The sequence below is a fragment of the Condylura cristata genome, unplaced genomic scaffold (assembly GCF_000260355.1).
Source record: "Condylura cristata isolate star-nosed mole 26May11 unplaced genomic scaffold, ConCri1.0 scaffold00008, whole genome shotgun sequence".
Taxonomy (NCBI): Eukaryota; Metazoa; Chordata; class Mammalia; order Eulipotyphla; family Talpidae; genus Condylura; species Condylura cristata.
The window spans coordinates 58744707-58756500 of record NW_004567109.1 but is presented as its reverse complement, the minus strand read 5'-3'; the positions used below and the strand labels follow the sequence as shown (position 1 = coordinate 58756500).

At 40.2% G+C, this 11794-nt stretch overlaps 1 protein-coding gene across 1 annotated transcript; it reads right to left on the bottom strand.

Annotated features, from left to right (window-relative positions):
* Positions 1 to 5619: 5619 nt before the first annotated feature.
* On the bottom strand, positions 5620 to 10984 carry EFCAB9 (EF-hand calcium binding domain 9). The gene is made up of 5 exons (XM_004679547.1): positions 10849 to 10984; positions 8117 to 8265; positions 7229 to 7405; positions 6442 to 6532; positions 5620 to 5696 (listed from the first exon to the last, which is right to left on the bottom strand). Exons 1-5 carry the CDS (start codon positions 10982 to 10984, stop codon positions 5620 to 5622), a joined length of 630 nt encoding a protein of 209 aa, XP_004679604.1.
* Between the last annotated feature and the right edge of the window lie 810 nt (positions 10985 to 11794).

Below are 11794 nucleotides of genomic sequence, written 5' to 3'. Positions count from 1 at the left end.
ATGGAAACTGAAAAGAGCAGTATTTGAGGTTCATTTTTAATCTGGTCTTTCTTTGCTCAATTACTATTTAGCCATAAAGGAGTAGAGAGCAGCAAATTGTGTGTCAGTATTGCTTTTCCCATTCCCATAGACTGAGCTTCTTATTTACACTCACACTAAAATTTGTTGCACGTTGGTGGCAGGGACCCTTCTGGAACACGAGGCAATAATTCAGTCTTTATGACCAGATACGATTTTTAGTTGAAACTCCCTTTGTCTTCTTGCTGCATAGGTATTTTGAAATGTTTATGTAATGAAGATGTCTTCATTTCCAGGCTTAGAAGGGTCATTACTACGTGATATCTTCATTGATCTACCTACTCTGCTTGGAACTTTTCATAGCTAACTGTACCCCTACATGCACGGATCCTGGGCCAATGAATGCAAGGAATCAGGTACAGCTGTTCCCACTATAAGGTAATGAAGTAGTTCTCTCTTTTCCTCCAGTTTGCAGGAAGGGTCTAAGGAAAACCCATTCAACCTGGGCCAGGGAGAATGAGGCCTATTATCAGTCTCTTAATTTACTAGTGTAAGAAGTGTACTGACATCACTTCAGCAGCAGCCCTGAGACCAAATATTGAAACATCACTTTGTACTTCAGTACTTTCTAGTTAATGGTTAACCTCTAGTTGGGTTGGTGGTCAGTTTTCCCCTCCTCTTTCCTAGCAAAGAGGCAAATTAAGAACCCTCTTTAAATTGGGCTCTGAAAAGTCCAATAAGTAGCCTGGTTCTTGTGCACAATGATTTGAATAACACTGCCAAGGATGTTACAGAACTTGGAGCCTTTTAAATGTTGGTTCCATAGCAAGAAGCAGGCTTCTTAACATGATCATAATATCCCCAAGAGTCCCTGATACGGGCAAGTAAAGGAAAGAAGGCATTTAGGCTGTTCTCAGTTGGGAAATAAACCTCCACACCTATTTGGATGTGAAGCGCCATTATTAATTTTAACAGCAAACTGAAAGCGCTAATTAGTTTAAATGTAATGGTATTAAATCTTATAGTTTGATTAGATATAATGTCTACAATTGTAACTTAAGCGTGTGTCTGAGAGCTTTAACTACTTCCGTTTTTGATGCAATCACTTTAAAGACTGTGGCTACATTTAATTTGGGTTTCCTGGTAATTGAATCTAAATACAAAAGAAGATAGCAACATTAATTCCAAAGGAGTATTTTTGTATTTGGAGGTAGAGGTATGAGGGTATTTCAGTGCAATGCCCATTACCAAAAAACATCATTAATTTGTGTGCCACATTGAATAGCAACATCTCTTGTAGTTTGTCAACTGGAAGAAAAAGTTTTCAAGTCTTTAAATTTGAAAGTCCTTTTTGTTGAGGATTTGAGCTCTCGAGTTTATTTTAAAGGAACATACATTGAATAACACTTTTCTGGGCATGTTTAACTAACCTAGGTGAGAATACCATGGTGCTGTTTAACTGTAAATAGATTGATATAAGATTGGACCAATACTTGATGTGTACAATTTTAGTATGTAGGGTTTTTGTGCTTTTTTTAAAAAAAAAAAAAAAACAAATGTTCAATTTTCTCATTGTCCTTGCCTTTATTCTGGGTTTTTCATTGTCATTCTCTACATAAGGGTAATCTGCCTCATTCTAATAACTCCTCTAAAAAGGTTTTCCTTTTAAGCCTCAGCTCAATAAATAACATATTCTTTGTCACCAAACTTAGAATCAGCTGTGCTAACCCATAATTGATCATTTACAGGTATGTTTTATCTTCTACATGGAAATATTGCTCTAAAATAGGTGTGTGTGTGTGTGTGTGTGTGTGTGTGTGTGTAAGAATCAAGCTGAAAAGCAAAACTCATAATTGGTTTTTAAGAAACACTGAACTCATTTCTTAATCCATTTTGAATCAAAGTGGAAGATTCTGTTCAATTTTTATTAAAAATAGGTGATAAAAATGTTTTTAAAAAACAACAAACAAAAAATAGGTGATATATATATCTGTGGGGGGGGGGAATCCAAACATATCAAAGAGAAAAAATTCAAACATCAAATCCTATTTCTTCTCCCCAGAAGTAACAGCTATTCCAGTTTCTTGGTGTCTTTAAATATTCTCTGACACAGTGGTTCTCAGATCTTGCGCATACACCAGAATTGTAAAGCCATACTGCTCCATTGTCCAGGTTAGTAGATCTGAGGGAGGCCCTATAATTTGCATTTCCAAAAACTTTCAGGTGTAGTTGCTGCTGCTACTGCAGCTCTCTAGACTTCTGGGTCTTAAGAACCACTGTTCTAGTGGAAGAGTTTGTGTGCCCACCCTTTCCTGTTTTTTCCATAAACACATACACTATTTAGTACCTTTGATTTTTCTCTAAAATCGTGAATCCTGAAGGTTCCATGAAAGGAGAGCTTGACACGCTTCATTCACTTTCTAACTACAATAATACCCGTTGTCTGGGAGTTCTACCATTATTTCAAACTTCATTCCAGTCATTTTGGTTGTTTCTAACTCTTTGCCACTGTAAACCAGGCTGCCATGAAGTGTCCTTTTCTATTGTTATGTGCCTCTGTAAGTAAGTAAGTCTGTGTAAGTCTGTAGAACACAAGCCTGAGCAGTGGAGTTGCCAGATCAAAGAGTTTGTAATTGAGAGAGTAGATGCTGGATTGCCCTCCAGATAGAGTTCACCAATTTACACTTGCGCTGTAGCAGTATAACTGCTTTTATGTCTCCATGACCAGACCAGCCTTTGATCTTTGACAATTTGTGTTTTGTGTTTTTCCTTTGGGTGAAGTTTAGCAGTTTTCTATGTATTTTATGGCCATTCTCTTCCTCTCCCCCGCCCCCCCTCCCCCCCGCCAATGAATTGTCTGTTTACCAGTGTTCTTACTGCTTTTTGGTCTTTAGCCTCTTAATTTGTATATACTCTGTTAAGGAAACAAGTTTTCTTCTATCATGTTATCATTTCTTTTTATTGATTTGCCATATAGAGATTTTAAGTTTTGCCAGTTCAGATCTACTGGTCTTGTGTTTTATGACTTCTGTGTCTTAGCTTCTAAACATGTTTTCCATATGTGCTTAGTCTTTATCTTTTATGGTTTAATTATCTAAAGTTTATCTTGGTACAGGAATAGGGTAGCAGCTGAGATTTATTTTTTTATAGATAGCTACCTCACTTCTGACACTACTTAATGAATTATTTTCCTCTCTTTCCATTGTTACGGGAAAAAAAAATCACACTGGCCACAGTTTTGAGGCTATTCTTTTATAATGGTCTTTACTATTTAGTTAGACAAATTAGCAGATATACTTTGGGTTCCCCCAACTTTCAGATGCTATGTGATGCTTCAATTCTCCTATTTATGGAAAAGAGAAACAACAAAACAAGGAGCACAGCTCCCCTGCTCTGCTAGCCTCCTGTGATGGCCTCTGTGGGGGCTGCTCCTGTGGGTAACTAGTTGCCATCTCAGTAGGTGTCAGCACAGTTGCTTTGACCTTTAGTGTCTGCCTTTGGCAGGAGCCTTGATGATAATACCAGAGAGCTAGTGGAAAGGTGATTTCACCTTTATAAATTTGCTCCCTTTCAAGTCCTTTCTTCTTTCTAGCTGATGCACACTATCGAGAAACCTGTGCTGTGGTCTTGGGTTAAAACAGTAGTCATCTCTTCGACAAACCTGTCATTTCATTCACCTCCTCCTCCAGGTGCTGCTCCATTCTACCCATTCCTTAGGCCCAGGGATATTTGCATTGTTAGCCTAGGAATTCTGACCTAACTATGACATAATAAAAATACAGAGTGTTACTACCATCCAAAAAGAATGAAGTGTGCTTGGTCTGACCTTCAAAAAATAGTGTATTAACTCATTGGAAATGATGAAACTTAATTGAAGCATCTACGTGCTTAACAACAAATAGACTTAAAAAATTTTGTCACATAATATAATTGAGGAAGAAAATCTTAAAGTAGACACTGTTAGATTATTTCTTTTGGTGTAATGCTCATCCTAAGAGAATATCACTTTACTGGTGCCATTGAATTATAGTTTTTTTTTTAAGATTTGTTTATTTATGCATATAAGAGGTGGAGTACAAGCCAGAAGGGAGTGGTGGGTGAGAGCACTGACCAGAGACAGAACAGGGGAGCAGAACAGGCAGATGGAGGAGAGCAGTGGGGAAGAGAGAGATCTGCTGTGCCATGTGGGTAGCTCCTTGGCAGGGGATTGAACTCCTCCAGTTGCTTTGGATAGCTTCATAGCAAGCGACTTGACCCCTTGTGTCACTAGGAAGGCACTGAATTTTAGTTTTTATACTGATTTTCAGTTTGTGTCCATCAAAGTTAAATGCTCAGTTTCCTAATTATCCATCTTAGAACCACCCGATTTATGAAGATACTGTAAAGAAAATGTCTTTTTAATTACTTTAGTTCATGGTACCTTTCTTTTATAGTGACGCTGATGATTTCTTGGAGGAGGGGAAGCTATCACCTGCTCATTCCGGAACTTCAAAATTTCATTTGAATAATTAAATGTATTGAATAAGTTAGAATAAAAATTATTTAACCAAAATTAATAATACTTTACCTACAATCTTTGGGTAGCTCTCCTCTCCTCCCTACCCCCATTCTGAAACAATAAAATGCGTGATGTATTATTCACTGCTTTGCGGTTTGTATGGGGGAGGGGCATGAAGCCATTTGTATATGTCAGGAGAATTCCCACTGGAAAAGCGAACAAGACTTCTGTAGCTTTCTATCCAGAGCCATGCCTAGATCCTAAAACTGTCACTGCCAAAAATTAACCATGCAGAAAAGAGGCAGAAGCCCGTCTCAAGATAAATGAAGTGGTGAGGGCTTTAGAAAGGGTGGCTAATCTCCAGCTGCTGTGTTCCAGCTAGCTAGTACTAGTGTCTGTGCCTCCCTGTGTAGGTATAGTAGTACCCTTCCTGCTTGCCCTAGAGGGTATTCTCCTTGGGGGGCAGGAGAGGAGTAACTGCATCTTCAACAAATCAGGTTACCAGAACTGAGATGTAAGAGAGGCCTTACATCTCTGTGGTCTGCACAATTCCTTGAGGTAGATTACATTATCCCCATGTGGGTGTCAGTGGTCAAGTGACATGGGGCTTTTTGTTTATTTTCTGTTTTGGCTAAATCCAGTTTATAGTACCATTGCGTATGGGAAAGAAAGTTTGGACTGCAAAACACAGTACTCATTCTCCCAAGTATGCGAGCAAGATGTGACATCTATTAGAGTAAATATAGAGTACTCATACTAATGAACATGATCTCTGTTATTATAGCATTTAATTTATGCGTGACAACTTAGATAAGCCGTCTGCTGCACGTTGACTGATTGTTGATGATTGAAAGGTACTCTGGAACTCAAGGAATGCCCTATGGTCAGTTTTATTGCATAATGTATCTTTAAGAAATTTTTGGTTTATTATCAGTGAGCCGTGTTTCATTAATTGCCAAATTTGTTCTCAAAGACTTATGGGAGAAGACTATGTGGTAATTAGCATTAATTAGCATTAGCAGAAGGAATGTCTGAACCAGTGGAAAACTAGCAGATGATTTGGAATTTGCTAAAACTAATGTGAGTTACTCAGATCACTTGTTTCAACCACAGGCACCTGATGATAGGCCTTGAATTTGAATCTTGGTCCTCCTGCTGGATAGGTTCTCAATTTCCTCATCTACAAATTGAGAACCCTTATTCACAGGGTGGTATGGGGATAAATATAGGCATGCATCTGAACCCAGAGCGTGCACTGACCAAATGTTAGCTCTCATCATTAACATCATGAGGTTAGGTAGGGAGGGCTCACAAGTCCCATGCAAAAAAACATTTTAAAATTATCAAGACATTACATCATAAATAAAGTAAAGGCACATCACAATCATTTTACCCAACTTAATTTGATACAGTTACTTAAGCACCTAACACATCAGCAATTCAGGTTCTAGGAAGTCAGTTTCCCATATGGTCCCAGGTATGTCACCATTTGCCAGTTTGCAGTGTTTGTGTCTGGGCGATTTTAACCTATGAATAGGGAGAACAAAGGATTCTGAAAGTATCAGGTGCCTCTGGAAAAGAGAAAGCACTGCCTGCTTTCTACTGTGTAACTACAGTATATATTGGTAATTACTTGATGCATGACCTACTGAATTGGCTGATCTGAGAGCAGCAGAATTGGAACATGTTGACAAAGATAAAGTGGTTACTTCACATCCCATTATTGTGACTCATGTGAGGCCAGGGGTTATTAAAATTAAGAACCAGTTATGAATATTATGCAGATGAAGGTCAATGAAAAGATGTCCACTTTGATGCTCAACTTTATTTTTATACATTAAGTTGTAATTACTTTATTGTACTTTGAGATACAGTTAATCCAAGAAAACTTGCATTAATTTGTGATAGTTTCTGTCTGAACAGACTTTTTTTATTTTTCCCTTCTGCTTTTTGCCTTTTCTGGTATTTGTCCATGGAGAAGATAGTAAACAGCTTAAATTCCTTGTAATTAAGGCGCTTTTGTTGGGAAGAAGGGGGAAAAGAAAAATTATTTTAGAAGGAGTTGGTACTTTGTTTCAGATAACAGCAGGATTGTAATCATTCCTCATTTAAAAACTTGGAAACTTAAAGAGGCTTAGTAATTAAGATGTAATTATAGTATGTTGGTAGGCTAGGAGCTAGGAACAGATAGTGCATTGTAGACTCTAATGGAGCCATGTATCACTTTCTTTACTATGTTAAGTTCACATACTTCAGGCTTGCATATCAGCTCCTTCAAAGTGGGATCTGTCTTTCCCCACTAACTTGGTTCTTGGTACCCTCACTTACTTTACTTCCTTAAAGAGGCAGAATTTGCTGTCTGCACTGCCACTGTTGTCTCTTAGAATTGTTGCTCATGCATTTCCACTACCGAATACAAATCTCTAAACCCTTTCTCCAATACTACCGCTTGCCAGATTTATTTCCTTCTTTTAACTTCTAAATGAAATTTCCTTCTCTAAACATGTTATATGATGTAGCACTTTGTTATTTAGTCCTCACTCCCTTCCACATGCCTATAAATCTCTCTGGTTTTTACTGATCCCAGGGCCAGGATGAGCTGGAGAAAGTTCTTCCCAGCTTCCCCCTTGCCCATCTAGATTGGAAGGATAGGACATTGTCCTTTGCCTTTGGATAACAAATGCCGGCAACACTGGAGGGAGTTGCACTTACACGGTCCCCTGTGATGTCAAAGTCGTGGTAGAGCTCTCTGATTTCCTGTTTATTGATATTGAAGAGAAAGCTGTACATGTTGAAGTTGTTGACACCAACTCTCCGGTCCCCATCTAGGTCCAGCAGCTCAAACACAGGGCGGGAATGGCGGAAGATGAACTGTTCCTCTAGGTGGTTCTGTTTGGAGAGAAAGACGGCAGAAAAGTAGTGTTTTCAGGGCTGCCTTCTCAACTTGCTCCATTAAGATTCAGCTATTCACCTGTCCATTTTCTAGATCACTAAAAGGCAACAGGCAGCTCAGGGTTGCAGGGGTTTGAGGATCACTGTATCAAGTCCTTTTTTGCCCCTGTGTTCACAGGGCACTTAAGGTTACCCATAGTTCAGTTCTGCTTGACACAACTCCAGTCACAAGAAGGCATGTTCCTGAGCTCAGTGAAAATCTGGTGTGAAACATGACTACATGGTGATAAAATGATGATGCCAACCCTCAAGAAGTAGGAAACATGTATACAGGTAAAATAAGGTGGGGAGGTGGGAGCAAAGAAGAGTTTCTCTGTTCCCTTGGTATACTCTGAGGAAAGGATTCCTAAGAGAGCAAAGCCCTTGGGAGGAGAGGGAGGGCATGCCGTGGGTGTCGGAGGGTGAGATGGGCTCTTTAGAAAGAGATAATGGTGGAAGGCTAACGATAAGTGAGGTGCAATGGGGAGAGCGGCTTGGGAATGCCTAGATTATGGATGGACCATTTAGAGAGCACATGTGTTGTTTCCTTCCTAGTTTGAGTGAAAGGGGAAAAATTCTGATGCACTTTTAGTTTAGTGCTACCTTTAGCCAGGTGATGACAACAGCCCAACCTGCCTCCCTTTCCTCAGATCCTGGTTTGTTACCCACCTCCTGTGCCAGCAGGATGCAAACCAGCATGTAGAACTGGTCAAAACCAATCTCACCGATAGCATTCCAATCTAGCATGTTGAAGATAGTCATGATCTGTGTCCGTTTCAAGTCCGTCACATGATGGAGAAGGTGGTAGAACAGCACATCTGGTGAGGTGGGGACACAAGGAGATGGGTGACTAGGGCGTTCAGAATGCTGAACAACAAAGAACCACATCAGTGGGAATGGTGTGGGAAGCTTCTTGACCTGGGGATAGCGATGACAGTAATTTTTTCTGACTTTGCTATTCTACCTTCCACGGTTCTTCAGACTGTAAGTATCCTTTAGCTGTGTGGGGAAGCTCTGTGCCACGGAGCATGAAGAGAGATGTCCAGAGGAATTGGTTCCTCTCCAGCTCCCATGCTCACCAGGACAGAAAGCTGTATCGACAGTCAGGGAAGGACCGTGACAAACCTGTCTATGGAACTGGTACAGAGAAGAGCTCCACACTCCATGGGACTGGCGATACTTCTAGGAGTACCTCCTTTCTCTTGAGATAATTAAAAACATTTAAAAACCATTTAGCTGTATCCATCATGTGTGTGGTGGTGTGGGGAGGGAGCAATCTTCGAACAAAGGAGGTGCTCAGTGCTGGCCATGTCCATCTCACTGAACCTTGACGACCCTCCAGGACAGTGATATCACACTCTTGTAATAAGCCTCAGCTTCACTGCTTTGTGTCAGTGCTTCTCCAACTGCAGAGAGCACACCAATCTTAAGATCTTGTAAAAATACAGCTTCTGATGTGGGATTGAGCCTGCATTTCTTTCTTTAAATTTAATTTTGCTTGGAACTGAGATGTAGACACCAGGGATGCAGGGGGTGAGGGAATTCACCAAGGACAATGGGGAATAAAACAGGAGGACCTGCTGAAATACACTGCTGAGGGGAGCAGCGGGCCAGACAGAACGGGTCTGCAGTCCATCTGGGTCAGCTCTGGCCAGGGATCGAACTCATATTGCAGTGGCTGGTGATAGCTTGACAGCTGAAACTTAACCACTGGGCCACCAGGGAGGCCTCTCCTCCCCCCTCCCCTTTTTTTTTTTTTTTAATGAGCCTGTATTTCTAACAAACTCCTAGCAGTGTGCTGCTGCTGTGGGGTAAGTGGCAGAGCTGGAATCCAAAGGTGGTTGGACTCCACAACCTTGTACTTTCCACAGGGAAGCCATCTCTTTGCATATTTGTTAAGTATTCAGTCATACACAATCAGAAATAAAGACTAATTTAGAAAACAAGGAATGGTTTTCTCAGTTTAGGTATCAGGAAATATAAGGTGAGAGAAAGGAAGATGGTGATAGATTTATGCAGGGCTGTGTGGCTGTACTGGCTGTAAGGGACTTTCAGGTGTGGCTTTTCTGCATAGGATGTCCCTGTACCAATTGATGGCAAGCATCAATTGATGCTAAGCTGTGGCTTTGCTGAATATGTCAAATGTATTCTGTGGTTGGGGTTCCAGCTGAAGCCAGCTGAGTTCACGGTGAACCAGATACCACAGTGTGATGATAGGGAAATTGGGGGGTGTCGGGGGCATGGGATTCTGATGGCCTCTCATATTCTTTCCCCCACAGCAGATGTGAACCACATTGTATCTCACACAGTGATATGTAGTTGCTTCTTGGGGAGTGTCTAAATGCGGGATTAGTAGCTACTTCATACTGTGTTTAAGCTGGCTGGTTTAGGCCCTCCCAAGTTTTCATGGCTTGAAGTGCCTACCTCCTCAGAAGGCAAAACTGTGGTGCCTTTGCTCCAGTCCCTTGGTCAACAGAAGAAATGAGTTTGATGAAACCCTTGGGTATTAATCACTGGAGGAGTGATATCATTCCTGGGGACATCATACTCCTCAGTTAATGTGCCCAGTGAGACTGAGGTGGGCTTTGAAGTCAGAAAGCCTTGTGCCCAGTCCTAGTTTTCCTCCTCACTCTCTGGGCACCTGCATTTGTCCTCTCCAGCGCTAGATTACAGCCAACCTTTAGTAGCATCCTTGGTAAACTAACATGAAGAGAAGAACTGAGGCATGAAATTATGAAAAATGAAGGTGTCCTTTTAAAGAGTGAATGCACTCTTGAAAAATCCATGGAAGAAGCCTTTTATTCACAAATGACATTTCGGGTCACAATGAATGATACTCTGTGTCTACCCCATCCTTAAAAATGTAAGTATTGATCGATCGATCTTTTACTACTTTGTGTGCTCAAAGGCAGGGTCTAGACCACATTTTGGTCTCAAGTACCAAGAATTATATGAAATCTTGTACATCACTTGATTCAAACCTCCCATGTAGCAGATTAAAAGTCTTGATGACTGGGTTTTAAGTGTGAGTGTGGTGTATCCCCAGGAATAATTATACTAACAAACACTTTTATTAAATCCTCCAATGTTCAAGACACAGTGTTAAGCATTTCCCCTACATCATCTCATTTCAGTTACCTTTCTTCTCAACTATGAGAAGGATTCCATTATTGGAGACCTCATTTACAGATGAAAATGAGATTTTAAGAGAATGGTCTCCAAATCATCGAGAAAAATGAGTAGATTCAGGATCCAGCCTTACCCTACAGTTCTAGCCTCATCTGTCTCAATTCTCTGTACTTCATATAGAAGGTGAACATTTTTGAATGAAATAATTTGATTCTGCAAATCCCCTGAATATTAGTTAACAACTAGGTAATAATCTTTTTGAAAGTACTGACCATTCAAGGTGTTGTTACGGTGCACGTCAAGAAGGTGAAAATATTCCATCAAGGCCCTCACATTTCTCACAGACAGCAAGCAGTAGAGTTTATCCAGATAGAGGTACCACAGAAATGACCCATGCTTCAGTTTCATTCTGGTGTGCCTCAAATCAAAGGCTCTGGCAACCTCTAGTAGAATAGAGAACACTGCCTTGAATCTAGAATGTTGGCTAGAGAGAAGCCTTGGCAGAGCTAATGGTTTTCCTAGGGAAAAGCATCATGGGAAACAGTCAATAAAAATTAGAATTACTTCCTCCCCGTTTTCCAGCTTTGCTACAGATAATTGTCCTAAACCTCTTAATAACTTGATTATTCCTGTCACTGAAATATAACCAGGTCTAAACTAAAATCACAGACCATCTAGAAATGAACAGAAGGATGTCCATACTTGAAAACTGAGCAGCATGGCCAGGGTGGTTCTAGGGGAGGGTAACCTAAATGCCTTTATTAGAAAATAAGGAAAATCTAATAAAACTATGAAAAAGTACTAAAAGAACATAGAACAAGTACAGTATTAAAACCAGAGAAAAGGACATTGTTTATAAAGACCAAACCACAAGTCAATGATAAGAAAACAAAGTAGTAAGTGATTAGTATATCAGGACTTATGTTCTTTATAATGAAAGATTCCAAATAGATCCCCAAATAGAGACATTAGTACAATAAACGTATCACTCAGCTTCAGTAGTGACCAAGCAGGGCCAATCTTATTTCACCCCTACTGTCACTGGATTATTCGGGAACAAATACTAGATACAGTTTCTCATCAGTAAATATCTGAATGTATTTTAAAGTGGTTTTTAAATGTTTTTAAAATTGAAGTGACATTGCATTATGAAGTTTTAACAGCAGCTCTCTGCCAGAGCTGCCTGCCTGGGACTGTGCATACCTCTCTGTCAGCAAT